This window comes from Pristiophorus japonicus, chromosome 26 (assembly GCF_044704955.1).
Source record: "Pristiophorus japonicus isolate sPriJap1 chromosome 26, sPriJap1.hap1, whole genome shotgun sequence".
Lineage (NCBI taxonomy): Eukaryota > Metazoa > Chordata > Chondrichthyes > Pristiophoridae > Pristiophorus > Pristiophorus japonicus.
This window is the reverse complement of record NC_092002.1, coordinates 7,232,623-7,252,407: the sequence shown is the minus strand read 5'-3', so window position 1 is coordinate 7,252,407 and position 19,785 is coordinate 7,232,623. Positions and strand designations below refer to the sequence as shown.

Here is a 19,785-nt window from a genome sequence, read left to right as displayed (position 1 = left end):
CTTCCGCGAGAGGTGGGCGCCGGAGGGACTGGAGTGCCTCATCACCCCCGGCAACCAAATTTTAATTTGATTCAAGTTTACTGTCTAAAGTTTAATTTGTTTAAGTTTGTCGGTTTTAGTGCCCCCCTTAATCAGGGGGCACTTGATTAATGTCCTACTTAAAATAGTTGTAGAGCTGTTGAATTGTGAATGGCTTAGCCAGTCACGTGATGTTCACACGACTGAATAAAACCCCAGCCAGTTGGGTTCGGGGGATCCACGATGGGGCAGGTGGTTGTGAGCCTAGTGGCTGAACTGTTAATGTGTAGTGTGATTTGTTAAACCTTTGTTAATAAACCAACTGGTTCTTAAAGCAATGTGCTGCTATGGATTCTTAAGCAAAGAACCCATGAAGCAAATACATTACAGTGGGGGCAGGTGTGGACATGGGTTGAGCCCAGGGTCGAAGGTCAGATGTGAACAATGACCTCTTGGGTGAGATACAAGGAGGTGGTGCCTCTCGGGAGAGAATGTGAAAGAAATCAAATAATGAACCGATTGCCTGATCCTGAGAGGACTGATGATCCGGTCAGTATTTCTGAGGCGGGGAGACACTAAACCGCCCCCACCCTCCCACTCCACCAAAGGACATAGACAGGCTAAGTGAGTGGGCAAAAATTTGGCAGGTGGAGTAGAATGTTGGAAAGTGCGAGGTCACGACGCACTTTGGCAGAAAAAAAATCAAAGAGCAAGTTATTTTTTAAATGGAGAAAGATTGCAAAGTGCCGCAGTACAGCGGGACCTTGGGGTACCTGTGCATGAAACACAAAAGAAAATGCAGGTACAGCAAGTGATCAGGAAGACCTTTATTGCAAAGGGGATGGAGTATAAAAGCAGGGAAGTCTTGCTACAGTTATACAGGGTATTGGTGAGGCCACACCTGGAATACTGCGTGCAGTTTTGGTTTCCATATTTACGAAAGGATATACTTGCTTTGGAGGCAGTTCAGAGAAGGTTCACCAGGTTGATTCCGGGGATGAGGGGGGTTGACTTATGAGGAAAGGTTGAGGAGGTTGGGCCTCTACTTATTGGAATTCAGAAGAATGAGAGGTGATCTTATCGAAACGTATAAGATTATGAGGGGGCTTGACAAGGTGGATGCAGAGAGGATGTTTCTACTGATGGGGGGAGACTAGAACGAGGGGGCATGATCTTAGAATAAGGGGCTGCCCATTTAAAACTGAGATGAGGAGAAATTTCTTCTCTCAGAGGGTTGTAAATCTGTGGAATTCGCTGCCTCAGAGAGCTGTGGAAGCTGGGACATTGAATATATTTAAGACAGAAATAGACAGTTTCTTAAACAATAAGGGAATAAGGGGAGCGGGCGGGGAAGTGGAGCTGAGTCCATGATCGGATCAGCCATGGTCGTATTAAATGGCGGAGCAGGCTCGAGGGGCCGTATGGCCGACTCCTGCTCCTATTTCTTATGTTGTTATGTGCTTGGATTTGTTTCCTAACCTTATTCCCATGTCTGCGGGTTTCTCTTCCAGCCAAGCTTTTCAAAGCTGCTGAAGAAGAAATGGCTCCAAAGCAAAGAGAGTTTTGAAAGCGTCGTCAGCACCATCCAGCAATATTTCAACCAGTTCCGCAAAATGAAATCTCCACCCTACCAGGTAGGGTAACCTGCCCCTGTTCCTCGACCTGCATCCTAAACCTCGTCCGGTGTCAGCCGTGGCTCAGTGGGCAGCACCCTCGCCTCGGAGTCAGAAGGTCGTGGGTTCAAGTCCCACTCCAGGGACTTGAGCACAAAATTCCAGGCTGACACTCCCAGTGCAGTGCTGAGGGAGCGCCGCACTGTCGGAGGGGCCGTCTTTCGGATGAGACGTTAAACCGAGGCCCCGTCTGCTCTCTCTTGTTGATGTAAAAGATCCCATGGCCACTATTTCGAAGAAGAGCAGGGGGGAGTTCTCCCCGGTGTCCTGGGGCCAATATTTATCCCTCAATCAACATCACAAAAAACAGATTATCTGGGTCATTATCACATTGCTGTTTGTGGGAGCTTGCTGTGCGCAAATTGGCTGCCACGTTTCCCATATTGCAACAGTGACCTCACTCCAAAAGTACTTCATTGGCTGTAAAGCGCTTTGGGACATCCTGAGGTCATGAAAGGCGCGATTTAAATGCAAGTCTTTAATTTCTTGTTCCCTTTGACCTGCAAATGGCTGGATTCGGGAAGAGGAAATCAGCCAGGGTTCCTGCTCCTGATCGCTTGCCATTAAGTTACATGAAGAAGGACCACTTGTCAGTCTCACGGTGTACAGCCCCCTGGTATACAGCCCCCTGGTATACAGCCCCCCTGGTGTACAGCCCCTTGGTGTACAGCCCCCTGGTATACAGCCCCCTGGTATACAGTCCACCCGGTGTACAGCCCCCTGGTATACAGCCCACCCGGTGTACAGAACTTCGGTGTACAGCCCCCTGGTGTACAGTCCCTACAACCCCCTGTTCTCTTGCCCCCCCCCTCCCCCACACCCTAAGATGCGATACACATTTACTCCTTTAACGAAAGGACGTGTGACCCTGCGAGGATTTGAACCCTCCGCACATCAACTTAGGTCAGATTAAAAGCAACACACGTGTCTTTCCCCCAGGTCCTGGTGAACAACATTCACGTGCGGGTGGTGACCGGGTACCTGACAGCGGTGCTCCAGGTTCGGATCACCTGCAGCTCGGCGGAGATGCGCACCAAGGTGGCTGGCCGGCTGAGCGAGGAGTCCACACAGCTCAAGGAGCTCTTCAAAAGTCTGGTGAGTTCACTGTTTGTTCACGGCGATGTCGAGGCTCAACTGGGGCGGCTAGCTGTGTCTGGAGCTTCCAGGGTGTGGGGGGAGGGGGAGTGGGGGGGGGAGGGGGAGTGGGGGGGGGAGTGGGGGGAGGGGCAGTGGGGTGAGTGGGAATGGGGGAGTGGGGGGGGAGGGGGAGGGGTGTGGGGGGAGTGGGGCAGTGGTGGGGAGTGGGGCAGGGGGAGTGGGGGGAGGGGGAGTGGGGCGGTGGGGGGGGCAAGTGGAGGAGCGGGGGAGGGGCAGTGGGGGGAGTGGGAATGGGGGAGGGGAAGGGGGTAGAGGGGGGGAGGGGGAATGGGGGGAAGTGGGGGGAGGGGGAGGGGGGAGGGGAGTGTGGGGTGGGGGGGAGTGGGTAAGTGGGGGGAGGGGAGTGGGGGGAGGGCTGAGTGGTGTGTGGGGGGAGGGGGAATGGGGGGAGGGGCAGTGGGGGGAGTGGGAATGGGGGAGGGGAAGGGGGTAGAGGGGGAAGTGGGGGGAGGGGAGTGTGGGGGGAGGGGGAGTGGGAGTGAGTGGGTAAGTGGAGGGAGGGGGAGTGGGGGGGGAGGGCTGAGTGGTGTGTGGGGGGAGGGGGAATGGGGGGAGGGGGAGTGGGGGTGAGTGGGTAAGTGGGGGGAGGGGGAGGGGGGGAATGGGGGGGAGGGGCAGTGGGGGGTAGTGGGGCAGTGGGAAGTGGGGTAATGGGGGGAGGGGGACTGCGGGTTATGGAGAGGGGGTAGTGAAGCGGGACATTAGGTGCGATGGAGAGTGGGGCAGTAGCCAGATCTGTGGGGGAGATGTGGACAGGATAGTGCGAGGGTGAATGGGATCGGGACAATTTCAGGACTTGTGTTGTGATGGTTAATTTTCAGCTGATACAAGATCCCTCGAAACTCTAACATCGGGAATAAATCTCAGTTATTATAGTAATAAACCGCTTGACATTGAATAGACACACGCGCCTTTGCTTTATGAATAAACCTCTAGTCCCACTTGTCCTAACAGGGGCTTTTCACAACTGCTATGAGTGCTGGGATATTTATGCCTCCATTGCTGTCTCCTACATTTTCGCTCTTCAAGGATTGTAACCAAAAGGCATTTGGTGACAACACAGAGCGACAGACAGAGAGAGACAGACATCGGAACATCGGAGCAGAAGCCATTCAGCCCCTCGGGCCTAGTCCTAGACTCCCCAACCAGCGGAAATAGCCCCTCTCTATCTACCCTATCAGTTCTGACAGAGAGATGGAGACAAAGAGATATTGGGTCACACAGTCTCAGGATAAGGGGTCGGCCATTTAGGACTGAGATGAGGAGAAATTTCTTCACTCAGAGGGTGGTGAATCTTTGGAATTCTCTGCCCCAGAGGGCTGTGGAGGCTCAGTCGTTGAGTATTTTCAAGACGGAGATCAATAGATTTTTGGATATTAAGGGAATCAAGGAATATGGGGATCGAGCGAGAAAGTGGAGTTAAGGTAGAAGATTAACCATGATCTCATTGAATGGTGGAGCAGGTTCAAGGGGCCGAATGGCCAACTCCTGCTCCTATTTCTAATGTTAAAAGACGAGAAAAATGTATTAGAAGTGGTGGGGGGGGGAAAGAGGATACGAATGGGGTGAATGAGGCTGTGCCTTCACACCAACAAATTGCATTTATATAACGCCTTTAACGCAGTGAAATGTCCCAAGGAGCTTCATAGGAGAATAAAACAAAAAAAATTTGACACCGAGCCACCTAAGGAGAAATTAGGGCAGGTGACCAAAAGCTTGGTCAAAGAGGTCGGTTTTAAGGAGCGTCTTGAAGGAGGAAAGAGCGGTAGAGAGGTTTAGGGAGGGAGTTCCAGAGCTTGGGGCCCAGGCAACAGAAGGCACGGCCACCGATGGTTGAGCGATTATAATCAGGGATGCTCAAGAGGGCAGAATTAGAGGAGCGCAGACATCTCGGGGGGTTGGAGGAGATTACAGAGATAGGGAGGGGGCGAGGGCCATGGAGGGATTTGTGAACAAGGATGAGAATTTGGAAATCAAGGCATTGCTTAACCGGGAGCCAAAGTAGGTCAGCGAGCACAGGGGTGGTGATGGGTGAGCGGGACTGAGTGTGAGTTAGGACACGGGGTCAGCGAGCACAGGGGGTGATGGGTGAGCGGGACTGAGTGTGAGTTAGGACACGGGGTCAGCGAGCACAGGGGGTGATGGGTGAGCGGGACTCGGTGCGAGTTAGGACACGGGGTCAGCGAGCACAGGGGGTGATGGGTGAGCGGGACTGGGTGCGAGTTAGGACACGGGGTCAGCGAGCACAGGGGGTGATGGGTGAGCGGGACTGGGTGCGAGTTAGGACACGGGGTCAGCGAGCACAGGGGGTGATGGGTGAGCGGGACTCGGTGCGAGTTAGGACACGGGGTCAGCGAGCACAGGGGGTGATGGGTGAGCGGGACTCGGTGCGAGTTAGGACACAGGGTCAGCGAGCACAGGGGTTGATGGGTGAGCGGGACTCGGTGCGAGTTAAGACACGGGGCAACCAAGTTTTGGATCACCTCAAGTTTATGTCGGGTAGAAACGTGGGAGGCCGGCCAGGAATGCGTTGGAATAGTCAAGTCTGGAGGTAACAAAGGCCTATGTGACAGTAACAGGTGGCCGCTTTTAGCCATGATCAGACCCTGGACGAAACCGCCCGAGACTGGAAACCACATGGCCAGGGTGTGCCCTATGGTAGATACCCAGCACTAATTGCTGCTGTTCCTTTCCCCAGGACTCCACAATGTCCTGGCTGGATCCTGCGATCGATCACCTGGCAGAGATCATCAAATTGAAGGAGACCTCCTCCATCCAGATGGAAGTTGGTGTCATGGTGGGAAGTTACCCCGATGTCCGGTAAAATTAAACCCTCTTTTCTTCGCCAGCTCTTTTGCCTGTTCAAGTTCCCCCTTTTGTTTAATTTCTATTAATTCGTTCCTGGGATGTGGGCGTCGCTGGCATTTATTGCCCGTCCCTAATTGCCCCTCGAGAAGGTGGTGGTGAGCCGCCTTCTTGAACCGCTGCAGTCCGTGTGGTGAAGGTGCTCCCACAGCGCTGACTTTATCGGAGCGGTTTGGGACAACTGGGTGTCTCGCTGGGCCATTTCAGAGGGGCAGTTAAGAGTCAACCACATCGCTGTGGGTCAGGAGTCACATACCGGCCAGACCGGGTAAGGGCAGCAGATTTCCTTCCCTAAAGGGACATTAGTGAACCTGATGGGTTTTTACAACAATCCGGTAGTTTCATGGTCACCATTACTGACACGAGCTTTTTAATTCCAGATTTATTTAATTAACAGAATTTAAATTCCCCAGCTGCCGTGGTGGGATTTGAACTCCGGCCTCTGGATCATTAGTCCAGGCCGCGGGATTACTAGTCCAGTGACATAACCACTATGCCATCGTACCCCTTGTTCTGTGACCACACTCGACCAGCTCCGCTGGGCAGGGCCACATTGTCCGCGTGCCAGACACGAGACTCCCCAAAGCCAGCGCTCTACTCGGAGCTCCTTCACGGCAAACGAGCCAAAGGTGGGGCAGAGGAAACGTTACAAGGGACCACCCTCAAAGCCTCCCTGATAAAGTGCAACATCCCCACCGACACCTGGGAGCCCCTGGCCAAAGACCAGTCCGCCCTAAGTGGAGGAAGTGCATCCGGGAGGGCGCTGAGCACCTCGAGTCTCGTCGCCGAGAGCGTGCAGAAACCAAACGCAGGCAGCGGAAGGAGCGTGCGGCAAACCAGTCCCACCCTCCCCTTTCCCTCAACCACTGTCTGTCCCACCCGTGACAGGGACTGTGGCTCTCGTATTGGACTGTTTTAAGGACCTATTTTAAGAGTGGAAGCAAGTCTTCCTCGATTCCGAGGGACTGCCTGTGACGGTGATGATGATGAGTTTGAGGTCGATGATCAGCCAATGAGTGGCGGGAGCAGGCTGGAGCGGCCAAATGGCTCTACTCCTGCTCCTGATTCCGGTATTCTTAGTTTAAATCCTTCCGCTTGCCTGTTGCAATGTGCAAACAATGGGAAACGCTTCAAGCCAACAAGATCTTCCTGAACTTTAGCAAACTCCCAAGAGTGTTCGGGAGCCCGACGCCAAGGAATGTGAAAAAATATCTCAACAAAAATATCCCTGCCATTCCGACTGAGATGTTCTTGGCATCGCGACAGTGCGTCAGCGAGGGAGGGGTCTCGGCCTCGTGCTATCAATTGACGGGTTTTTAGTTTTTATTTTGTTGTTTTTCCCTGATCTTTTTCCCCGACTGCTCGACATCCTGACGAGTGGCGCTGGACTGTGACAGGCGTCCATTTCCTGTTTGGTTTGGAATCCTACTTATAGCTCAGCAGGAAGCGGGGTGCTGGCAAGGGGCTGTGCACAGGAAGTGAAATCAGCAGCCCTTCCTGCCCCACTGGCCGCGTTGGGTGCCATCGCCACGTCAAAAATGAATCGGTGCGTGAGGGGAAAACAAAGCTCATCTTCTGCGTGGGAGGCATTCCTCGGGGTTTGGGGGGAGGGTGCGGGGGGGTGGGGGAGAGGGGGGGGGTTTATTTTAGAACTGAACTGGAGCCTGATCGCTTCCTTCCGCCACTGAAGGACGCCGCCTCGCGCTCGGTGCGGCTCCCCGCGGCGAGAGCGCGGGGCTGTTCGGCCGTGGGAGGCGTCGCGGGGCGCGTCGGATCCCGCCCCCCCCCCCCCCCCCCCTTCCACGCTCGATTTCCGCGCGCGCGGACGCAGTTTCCGCCGTGGACACCGCGCGGTGATCGGGAGCAAGAACCGTGGCGGGTTTTTCTGAACCCCCCCCCCCCCAGGGATGCTGAGGACGGGGTTGGCGTCAGCCACGCCCCCCCCCCCCCCCCACGGTCGAGCAGGCTGACGACACTCGCCCGCCGGGATCATGCCAACCAACAACAGACGCTCGGGAGGAAGGAACACAGAGCGCGGTCGGTGCCAGTGAAAGAAAGGATTTGCATTTATACGGCGCCTTTCACAACCACCCGACGTGCTTTACTGGAGCCCATAAATGTGGGAAACGCGGCAGCCCGATTTGCGCACAGCAAGCTCCCACAAACAGCAATGTGATAATGACCCAGATCATCTGATTTAGTGATGTTGGCTGAGGGGTCGAGGGGTAACTATTGGGCCAGGACACCAGGGAGAAAGCCCCTGCTCTTCTTCGAAATGCTAGCCGTGGGATCTTTTACATCAACCAACTTCAGAAAACAGATGATCCTGATCATTATCACATTGCTGTCTGTGGGAGCTTTCTCACTCTCTCTCCCTATCTCTCTCTCTCTCTTACCTCTCTCTCTCTCTCTCTCATCTCCCTCTCTCTCTCGCCTCTCTCTCACCCTCTCCTCTCTCTCACCCTCTCTCTCTCACCCTCTCTCTCACCCTCTCTCTCTCACTCTCTCTCACACTCCTCTCTCTCTCTCTCACCCTCTCTCTCTCTCACCCTCTCTCTCACTCACCCTCTCTCTCTCTCACCCTCTCCTCTCTCTCTCCCTCTCTCTCTCACCCTCTCTCTCTCACCCTCTCTCTCTCACCCTCTCCTCTCTCTCATCCTCTCCTCTCTCACACTCCTCTCTCTCTCTCACCCTCTCTCTCTCTCACCCTCTCTCTCACTCACCCTCTCTCTCTCTCACCCTCTCTCTCACTCACCCTCTCTCTCACTCACCCTCTCTCTCTCTCACCCGCTCTCTCACTCACCTGCTCTCTCACCCTCCCTCCCTCTCTCTCTCACCCTCTCTCTCTCATCTCTCTCTCTCTCTCATCTCCCTCTCTCTCTCGCCTCTCTCTCACCCTCTCCTCTCGCTCACTCACCCTCTCTCTCTCACCCTCTCTCTCTCACTCTCTCTCTCTCTCACCCTCTCTCTCCCCTCTCTCTCTCTCACCCGCTCTCTCACTCACCCGCTCTCTCACTCACCTGCTCTCTCACCCTCCCTCCCTCTCTCTCTCTCTCTCTCTCTCTCACCTCTCCTTCACCTCTCCTTCACCCTCCCTCTCACCCTCTCTCTCTCTCCCTCCCTCTCTCACCCTCCCTCCCTCTCTCTCTCTGACACCTCTCTCTCTCTCTCCCCCTCACCTCTCTCTGTCTGACTATAGCCTTGCGCACGGCAAACTCCCACAAACAGACAACGAAAATTGTCAAGACACACAAATAAAGCTCTTTGTCTCCAATGCTCGTTTGCTCCACGGTGACACAGAGCGTCCAGTCACAACAACAACACCACCACCACCTTGTATTTCTCTGTTTGAAATTGAGGCGTTGCCAGACCGGGAGCCAATGTAAGTTGGCGAGCACAGGGGGTGATGGGTGAATGGGACTCGGTGCGAGTTAGGACACGGGTCAGTGAACACAGGGGGTGGTGGGTGAGCGGGACTCGGTGCGAGTTAGGACACGGGTCAACAAGCACAGGGGGTGATGGGTCAGCGGGACTCGGTGCGAGTTAGGACACGGGGTCAACAAGCACAGGGGGTGATGGGTGAGCGGGACTCGGTGCGAGTTAGGACACGGGTCAGTGAACACAGGGGGTGATGGGTGAGCGGGACTCGGTGTGAGTTAGGACACGGGTCAGTGAGCACAGGGGGTGATGGGTGAGCGGGACTCGGTGAGAGTTGGACACAGGGCAGCGAGCACAGGGGGTGATGGGTGAGCGGGACTTGGTGCGAGTTAGGACACGGGGGCAGCGAGCACAGGGGGTGATGGGTGAGCGGGACTTGGTGCGAGTTAGGACCGAGTTTTGGATCACCTCTAGTTTACGTCGGGTGGAACATGGGAGGCCGGCCAGGAGTGCGTTGGAATAGTCAAGTCTAGAGGTTCAGAAGGATCATGGGAGGTTCCTCGCGAGTGTGATGTTAGGAGACCAATCCAGCAGTTACGGAAACCGTTAATTAAAAACTATGTTTAGTCTAAAGGCAGGAGGTCAGATCGGGAAATAAATCGTCAACTTTCCCATTAGATGACTAAGCTGAGGAGATAGACAGACATTGGCATTCACTCTTTGGTACACTAACGTTAAACAGACTCATTTTATAATTAAACACACTCGCTTGCAAGTTGACATAAAGGTGGGCAGTCAGACGTAAATGGCTTACCTGCCAAATAATACACACAGCATTTATATAGAACTTGCATTTATATAGCACCTTTCACGACCTCAGGATGTCCCAAAGCGCTTTACAGCCAATGAAGTACCATTTGAAGTGTAATCACTGTTGTAATCATAGCACAGAATCATCGAATGGTTACAGCACAGAAGGAGGCCATTCGGCCCGTTGAGCCCGTGCCGGCTCTCTGCAAGAGCACCTCAGCCAGACCCACTCCCCCGCCCTTTCCCCAGAGCCCTGAAATTGTTTTTCTTCAGGTACTTATCCAACTCCCTTTTGAAAGCCGCGATTGAGTCTGCCTCCACCGCCCTCTCAGGCAGCGCATTCCAGATCCTAACCACTCGCTGCGTAAAAATGTTTTTCCTCGTGTCGCCTTTGGTTCTTCTGTCAATCGCCTTAAATCTGTGTCCCTCTGGTTCTCGACCCTTCCACCAATGGGAACAGTTTCTCTCGATCTACTCTGTCCAGACCCCTCATGATTTTGAACACCTCGATCAAATCTCCTCTCAACCTTCTCTGCTCCAAGGAGAACAACCCCAGCTTCTCCAGTCTCTCCCCGTCACTGAAGTCCCTCATCCCTGGGACCATTCTCGTAAATCTTTTCTGCGCCCTCAAAATAGCCTGCTCCCTAGTTGGTTCCTCAATATACTGATCCAGAAAACTACCTTGTATACATTCCAATGTATAATGTGGGAAACGCAGCAGCCAATTTGTGCACAGCAAGCTCCCACAAACAGCAATGTGATAATGACCAGATCATCTGTTTTAGTGATGTTGGTTGAGGGATAAATATTGGCCCCAAGACACCGGGGAGAACTCCCCTGCTCTTCTTCGAAATAGTGCCGTGGGATCTTTTACAGCCACCTGAGACAGGACCTCGGTTTAACGTCTCATCCGAAGGACGGCTTCTCCGACAGTGCGGCGCTCCCTCAGTACTGCCCCTCCGACAGTGCGGCGCTCCCTCAGTACTGCCCCTCCGACAGTGCGGCGCTCCCTCAGCACTGCCCCTCTGACAGTGCGGCGCTCCCTCAGCACTGCCCCTCCGACAGTGCGGCGCTCCCTCATCACTGCCCCTCCGACAGTGCGGCGCTCCCTCAGCACTGCCCCTCCGACAGTGCGGCGCTCCCTCAGCACTGCCCCTCCGACAGTGCGGCGCTCCTTCAGTACTGCCCCTCCGACAGTGCGGCGCTCCCTCAGTACTGCCCCTCCGACAGTGCGGCGCTCCCTCAGCACTGCCCCTCCGACAGTGCGGCGCTCCCTCAGTACTGCCCCTCCGACAGTGCGGCGCTCCCTCAGCACTGCCCCTCCGACAGTGCGGCGCTCCCTCAGTACTGCCCCTCCGACAGTGCGGCGCTCCCTCAGCACTGCCCCTCCGACAGTGCGGCGCTCCCTCAGTACTGCCCCTTCGACTGTGTGGTGTTCCTTCAGTATGCCCCTCCGACAGTGCGGCGCTCCCTCAGTACCGCCCTTCCAACAGTGCGGCACTCCCTCAGTACTGCCCCTCCGACAGTGCGGCGCTCCCTCAGTACTGCCCCTCCAACAGTGCAGCACTCCCTCAGTACTGCCCCTCCGACAGTGCGGCGCTCCCTCAGTACTGCCCCTCCAACAGTGCAGCACTCCCTCAGTACTGCCCCTCCAACAGTGCAGCACTCCCTCAGTACTGCCCCTCCGACAGTGCGGCGCTCCCTCAGTACTGCCCCTCCAACAGTGCAGCACTCCCTCAGTACTGCCCCTCCAACAGTGCAGCACTCCCTCAGTACTGCCCCTCCGACAATGCGGCGCTCCCTCAGTACTGCCCCTCCAACAGTGCAGCACTCCCTCAGTACTGCCCCTCCGACAATGCGGCGCTCCGTCTGTCATGTATGTAGATGCTGTTTGTAGCCAGCAGGTGGCCTCATTGTTGGAGGCCACTGAGCAGCGCGCACATAGTGCTGCTCTGGTATAAAAGGCCAGCCATTTTGTGAGTCAGGCGCTTTGGGCCAAAATAAAGCAGAAGCAAGGTTGTACCTTGTTTAGTTAAACAGTACTCAGTGTGAACCTTTATTGCGTACATAACACCCTCAGTACTGCGCTGGGAGTGTCGGCCTGGTTTACGTGCTTAGGTCCCTGGAGCAGGACTTACATGAGAAATCGGAGCCGGATTCGGCCCCTCGAGCCTGCTCCGCCATTCAATAAGATCGTGGCTGATCTGACCTTGGCCTCAACTCCACTTCCCCGCCCGCTCCCCATAACCCGCGACTCCCTTATCGTTGACTTGAACCTTCTGACTCAGGAGAGCACTGAACTGAGCCACTGGCGACACCCATAGTACCATCTCCCGGTCTCTGGGAGCGGGAGTGGGGGAAAGGGAGGGGGGGGGGGGGGGTGACAGAAGTCAAAGAATAAATCGCTAACTTTCTTTCTCCGTTTGCCCCCCCACCCCACAGCAAGAAGCACATCGCTGCCGTGCTGAACGTGAGAGGAGACGTCAGTCAAGCCAACCGGCAGAACATCTTGGAGACGCTGCAGGACTTTGACGGGGGCGAGAGCAGCCAGGGCCCCTCCCGCGACAGAGCGCTGTTCGCCGAGATTGACGTCCTGGCGGAAATGTGGTGCGTCAACCTCGACGCGAGCTGCACCGCTGGCTGCTTCTCCGTGTTCCGCCGCCGCAGCATTTGCGCCCGGTGACCACCGGCGGAGGCGGTGGGGGTGGGGCGGGGCAGGGGGGGGGGGGGGCGGGCGGGGTGACGGAGGCCCCCCATCAGCCCCCCCCCCCCCCACCCCCGTGAACAGGAAGAGTGAGATCGCGGTAATATTCAGCGGCTGAAGCCCACCGAATTAAGGCATGCACTCGACCGAGATCGCAAGGCTCACCCAGAGTTAGCAGGAGACCCCCTCCGAGACGTACCCTCAAACGGTTCCCCCCCCCCCTTCCCCTCCTCCCCTTAAAGGTGGCGTCTAGACGTTGGGAGCAAAACCGTCTCACAATCCGGGGAGTCAGACACTGTTCCCCCAACTTCTGGCTCCCGTTTTGAAATCCAGCCCGGGCGATTGGCTTGTATCGAAAGTGGCACTAATTGACAGGAAAGACTTGCATTTCTGTAGCGCCCTTCACGACGACCGGACGTCCCAAAGCGCTTTACAGCCAATGAAGTACTTTTTGGAGAGTGGTCACTGCTGTAACGTAGGAAACGCAGCGGCCAATGTGCGCACAGCAAGCTCCCACAAACAGCAATGTGATAATGACCAGATCATCTGTTTGTTTTTATTATGGTGGTTGAGGGATAAATATTGGCCCTAGGACACCGAGGAGAACTCCCCTGCTCTTCTTTGAAATAGTGGCCGTGGGATCTTTTACGTCCACCTGAGAGGACAGACGGGGCCTCGGTTTAACGTCTCATCTGAAAGACGGCACCTCTGACAGTGCGGCGCTCCCTCATTACTGCCCCTCCGACAGTGCTGCGCTCCCTCAGTACTGTCGCTCCGAAAGTGCGGAGCTCCCTCAGCACTGCCCCTCCGACAGTGCGGCGCTCCCTCAGCACTGCCCCTCCGACAGTGCAGCGCTCCCTCAGCACTGCCCCTCCGACAGTGCTGCGCTCCCTCAGCACTGCCCCTCCGACAGTGCGGCGCTCCCTCAGCACTGCCCCTCCGACAGTGCGGCGCTCCCTCAGCACTGCCCCTCCGACTGTGCGGCGCTCCCTCAGCACTGCCCCTCCGACAGTGCGGAGTTCCCTCAGCACTGCCCCTCCGACAGTGCGGCGCTCCCTCAGCACTGCCCCTCCGACAGTGCGGAGCTCCCTCAGCACTGCCCCTCCGACAGTGCGGCGCTCCCTCAGCACTGCCCCTCCGACAGTGCGGCGCTCCCTCAGCACTGCCCCTCCGACAGTGCGGCGCTCCCTCAGCACTGCCCCTCCGACAGTGCGGCGCTCCCTCAGCACTGCCCCTCCGACAGTGCGGCGCTCCCTCAGCACTGCCCCTCCGACAGTGCGGCGCTCCCTCAGTACTGCCCCTGCGACAGTGCGACGCTCCCTCAGCACTGCCCCTCCGACAGTGCGGCGCTCCCTCAGCACTGCCCCTCCGACAGTGCGGCGCTCCCTCAGCACTGCCCCTCCGCCAGTGCGGCGCTCCCTCAGCACTGCCCCTCCGACAGTGCGGCGCTCCCTCAGCACTGCCCCTCCGACAGTGCGGCGCTCCCTCACTGGAGCATCAGCCTGGATTTTTGTGCTCAAATCCCTGGAGTGGGACTTGAACCCACAACATTATATCCCAGAGGCCAGAGAGTGCTGCCCACTGAGCCACGGCTGGCACGCTGCTATAAAACTGGTGAGCGCGTCGCTCTGGTGCAGTGAGGATCAGTCCACTGAGAGGGAGACTCAGACGCAGTGTTGGGGCAGTGTAGAGGGGGGGAGTGGGGGTGGGGGCTGTACCTTTCCTGGGGCTGCTTGACGCTGACACCCAAATACCAGAACTGAAAAACCTGCTCCATTCCCGAACTTTTGTTTTAATTTATTTGTCCACGGGATGCGGGCGTCGCTGGCAAGGCCGGCATTTATTGCCCATCCCTAATTGCCCCTTGAGAAGGGGGTGGTGAGCCTCCTTCTTGAACCGCTGCAGTCCGTGTGGTGAAGGTGCTCCCACACAGCGCTGACTTTGTCGGAGCGGTTTGGTACGACGGAGCGTCTCGCTGGGGCCATTTCAGAGGGCAGTTAATGATCAACCACATCGCTGTGGGTCTGGAGTCACATATCGGCCAGACCGGGTAAGGGCGGCAGATTTCCTTCCCTAAAGGACGTTAGGGAACCCAATGGGTTTTTACGACAATCTGGTCTTTACATGGTCGCCATTACTGCCACAAGCCTTTTATTCCAGATTTAGTTAATTAACTGAATTTAAATTCCCCAGCTGCCGTGGCGGGATTTGAACTCGGTGCTTTGGATCATTAATCTAACCCTCTCTGGATTACTAACCCAGTAACATAACCACTGCGCTACTGTATCCATGGAATCCTTCATTTTGTCCCTCCCCGCACCCCCCCTCCCCCCAAAAAAATTTTGGAACGATAAAATCTTGTTCGTAGATTGTTGATGGCGAGTGGGGAAGATGCCATTTTTTCGGTTCGAAGTCTGGAGGGTAAGTTTCGGTCGATGCCACAGTGACCACGTTGCACAGATACAACCCGTCTGAGCACAAGGAGATCCCATTGTGCCTTAAAGGGGCCCATGTGTCCTGTGGAACACAGCAGAGAAGGTTCTAGTATGAAGATGGGGGGGAGAAAAAGTGTGGTGGACAGTCCTCAATGGAATAAGTCAGCCTCCCACCTTCCAGGGTTTTCAGATATAATGCAGAATTAACATAGAACATCGTGTTCCCAGCCCAGTCTCCCCTCCCCCTTCCCCGCAGATGTCATCATCCACCAATAAGGGCTTACATGCAGAGAGGATGTTTCCAGTGATGGGGGAGACCAGAACCAGGGGGCATAATCTTAGACTAAGGGGCCGCCCATTTAAAACTGAGATGAGGAGACATTTTTTTCTCTCAGAGGGTTGTAAATCTGTGGAATTCGCTGCCTCAGAGAGCTGTGGAAGCCGGGACATTGAATAAATTTAAGACAGAGATAGACAGTTTCTTAACCGATAAGGGGGCGGGCAGGGAAGTGGAGCTGAGTCCATGATCGGATCAGCCATGATCGTATTAAATGGCGGAGCAGGCTCGAGGGGCCGTATGACCTACTCCTGCTCCTATTTCTTATGTTCTTAACATAAGAATTAGGAGTCGGCCATTCGGCCCCTCGAGCCTGCTCCGCCATTCAATGAGATCGCGGCTGATCTTCGACCTCAACTCCACTTTCCCGCCCGATCCCCATATCCCCTGATTCCCTTAATATTCAAAAACCTATCGACCTCAGCCTTGAATACACTCAACGACTGAGCCTCCACAGCCCTCTGGGGCAGAGAATTCCAAAGATTCACCACCCTCTGAGTGAAGAAGTTTCTCCTCCTCTCAGTCCTAAATGGCCGACCCCTTATCCTGAGACTGTGTGACCCCTGGTTCTAGACTCCCCAGCCCGGGGGGGGGGGGGGAAACATCCTCCCTGCATCTACCCTGTCAAGCCCTGTAAGAGATTTGCATGTTTCAATGAGGTGACCTCTCATTCTTCGAAACTCGACAGAATGTAGGCCTCGTCTGCTCAGTCCCTCCTCAATCTTACCTCTGGGTTGTTGCCCTGCGAGCTGGTACAAGACCCTGCCTCAGAGATGTGCACTTCTGATACCCCGATACTCAAGTCAGCTGAGCAACCTCACTCTAAAATGGGAGGCAGTAGTTCAGGGATGTTTATTGTCTCAGAACGGTGCCATCAGCGGAATAATCTGTCGCTTCAAAAGCCTTATATGTAAAGGAAATCCTGGGGAGATTCTTTGATGTATTTTGATGCCTGATCTAATCTTAGAGACTGTGTAAATTTCAGACTGTGAAAATCGTATTACAACAGGAATTAAATAAAGTTCTTTTTATCTGTTTGATTGTCTTGTCTCCCTTCTTCGGAACGGTTCCAGGGGATTAGGGACTTCGATCGTGTGGATAGACTGGAGAAGCTGGTGTTGTTCTCCTTGGAGCAGAGAAGGTTGAGAGGGGATTTGATCGAGGTGTTCAAAATCATGAGGGGTCTGGACAGAGCAGATCGAGAGAAACTGTTCCCATTGGTGGAAGGGTCGAGAACCAGAGGGACACGGATTTAAGGCGATTGGCAGAAGAACCAAAGGCGGCATGAGGCAAAACGTTTTTACGCAGCGAGTGGTTAGGATCTGGAATGCGCTGCCTGAGAGGGTGGGAGAGACAGACTCAATCGCGGCTTTCAAAAGGGAGTTGGATAAGTATCTGAAGGGAAAAAAATTCAGGGATATGAGGAAAGAGCGGGGGAGGGGGACTGGCTGGATTGCTCTTCGGTGCAGACTCGATGGGCCGAATGGCCTCCTTCTATGCTGTACTATTTGATGGTGCGTGATGCTGTGTTGCCTCCACCAAGGCATGGCTAAATCTTTCTGCCCCTGAGAGGGGACGGAGACAGAAAAAAGGACCAACAGCAACAACTTAAATAAAGACTTGCATATTTATATAGAGCCTTTCACGACCACCGGACATCTCAAAGCGCTTTACAGCCAATGACATACTTTTTGGAGTGTAGTCACTGTTGTAATGTGGGAAACACGGCAGCCAACTTGCGCACAGCAAGCTCCCACAAACAGCAATGTGATAATGACCCAGATAATCTGTTTTTTTTGTTATGTTGATTGAGGGATAAATCTTGGCCCAGGACACTGGGGAGAACTCCCCTGCTCTTCTTTGAAATCGTAGCCATGGGATCTTTTACATCCACCTGAGAGAGCAGACAGGGCCTCAGTTTAACGTGTCATCCGAAAGACAGCACCTCCGACAGTGCAGCGCTCCCTCAATACTGCCCCTCCGACAGTGCAGCGGTCCCTCAGCACTGCCCCTCCGACAGTGCGGCGCTCCCTCAGTACTGCCCCTCCGACAGTGCGGCGCTCCCTCAGCACTGCCCCTTCGACAGTGTGGCGCTCCCTCAGTACTGCCCCTCCGACAGTGCAGCACTCCCTCAGCACTGCCCCTCCAACAGTGCAGCACTCCCTCAGCACTGCCCCTCCGACAGTGCGGCGCTCCCTCAGTACTGCCCCTCCGACAGTGCAGCACTCCCTCAGCACTGCCCCTCCAACAGTGCAGCACTCCCTCAGCACTGCCCCTCCGACAGTGCGGCGCTCCCTCAGTACTGCCCCTCCAACAGTGCAGCACTCCCTCAGCACTGCACTGGGAGTGTCAGCCTAGGTTTTTGTGCTCGAGTCTCTGGAGCGGGACTTGAACCCACAACCTTCTGACTCAGAGGCGAGAGTCCTGCCCACTGAACCACGGCTGACACTCGATATCACCTTTAACCTCGCAAAACGCCCCGAGGTCTGACCAAGAACATTATCAATAACAATGTTGACCACCGAGCCACATAAGGAGATATCACCCATCACCCCCTGTACTCGCTGACCTACATTGGCTCCCGGTTAAGCAACGCCTCGATTTCAAAATTCTCAGCCTTGTTTACAAATCCCTCCATGGCCCTCGCCCCTCCCTATCTCTGTAATCTCCTCCAGCCCCACAACCCCCCAAGATGTCTGCGCTCCTCTAATTCTGCCCTCTTGAGCATCCCTGATTATAATCGCTCCACCATCGGTGGCCGTGCCTTCAGCTACCTGAGCCCCAAGTTCTGGAACTCCCTCCCTAAACCTCTCCGCCTCTCTACCTCTCTTTCCTCCTTTAAGACACTCCTTAAAACCTGCCTCTTTAAACAAGCTTTTGATCATCTGCCTTAATTTCTTCTGTGGCTCGGTGTCAAATTTATGTTTTGTCTGTAACACTGTTGTGAAGCTCCTTGGGGCGTTTCACTATGTTAAAGGCGCTATATAAATACAAGTTATTATTAGGACAGCTGACCAAAAGCTTGGTCTAAGAGGTAGGTTTTAAGGGGTGTCTTGAAGCTGGAGGGAGAGAGGCAGAGAGGTTTAGGGAGGGAATTCCAAAGCTTAGGGCCCCAGGCAGCTGAAGGTACGGCCGACAATGGTAGAGAGGTCAGAATTGGAGGAGTGCAGAGATCTCGGAGGGTTGCAGGGCTGGAGGAGGTTACAGAGAACCATTCCTGAGTGTCAGCAAAGGTTAAGGAAGTTAATATAGAAACATAGAAAATAGGAGCAGTAGTAGGCCATTCGGCCCCTCGAGTCTGCACCGCCATTCAATATGATCATGGCTGATCCTCCATCGCAACACCATATTCCCGCTTTTTCCCCATACCTCTTGATGCCTTTTGTGTCTAGAAATCTATCTATCTCCCTCTTAAATATATTCAGTGACTTGGCCTCCACAGCCTTCTGTGGTAGAGAATTCCACAGGTTCACCACCCTCTGAGTGAAAACATTTCTCCTCATCTCGGTCCTAAATTTCCTACCCCGTATCCTGAGACTGTGACCCTTTGTTCTAGACTTCCCAGCCCCGGGGAAACATTCTCCCCGCATCCAGTCTGTCCAACCCCGTCAGAATTTTATACGTTTCAATGCAACCCCCCTCTCATTCTTCTAAACTCTGGTGAATACAGGCCTAGTCGACCCAATCTCTCCTCATACGACAGTCCTGTCATCCCAGGAATCAGTCTGGTGAATCTTCGCTGCACTCCCTCTATGGCAAGTGTATCCTTTCTTGGGGAAGGAGACCAAAACTGCACACAATACTCCAGGTGCGGTCTCACCAAGGCCCTGTATAACTGGAGTAAGACATCCTTGCTCCTGTACTCAAATCCTCTTGCAATGAAGGCCAACATACCATTTGCCTTCCTAACTGTTTGCTGCACCTGTGTGTTTGCTTTCACTGACTGGTGTACAAGGGCACCCAGGTCCTTCTGTACATCGACACTTCCCAAGCCATCACCATTTAAATAATACTTTGTCCTTATGTTTTTCCTACCAAGGTGGATAACTTCACATTTATCCACATTATACTGCATCTGCCATGTGTTTGCCCACTCACTCAACCGATCTAAATCACCTTGTAGCGTCTTTGCATCCTCCTCACAACTCACAATCCCACCTAGTTTTGTGTAATCAGCAAACTTGGAAACATTACATTTGGTTCCCTCATCCAAATCATTTATATATATATATATATATATATTGTGAACAGCTGGGAAGTTGGATTTGTTTTCATGGGAAAGGAGCTGGCTTTGATGTGACCGCAGTGATGGTTTCAGGATTATTAAGGGAATTGACAAAAGATGATCCAGGCAAATTATTTCCTGTGGCGAGAGGTTCAAATCCCATTGGACACAAGTTTGAAAAG

At 54.4% G+C, this 19,785-nt stretch overlaps 1 protein-coding gene across 1 annotated transcript in view; it reads left to right on the top strand.

Moving 5' to 3' along the window:
• Positions 1 to 12,613, top strand: part of exoc3l2b (exocyst complex component 3-like 2b) — a 57,585-nt gene extending 44,972 nt beyond the window's left edge. The window contains exons 9-12 of the mRNA XM_070867583.1: positions 1,530 to 1,652; positions 2,631 to 2,786; positions 5,548 to 5,669; positions 12,345 to 12,613. Coding sequence (XP_070723684.1) covers positions 1,530 to 1,652; positions 2,631 to 2,786; positions 5,548 to 5,669; positions 12,345 to 12,585 — 642 coding nt within the window. The 3' untranslated portion in view covers positions 12,586 to 12,613. The remainder of the gene's footprint in view (positions 1 to 1,529; positions 1,653 to 2,630; positions 2,787 to 5,547; positions 5,670 to 12,344) is intronic.
• Positions 12,614 to 19,785: the final 7,172 nt, after the last annotated feature.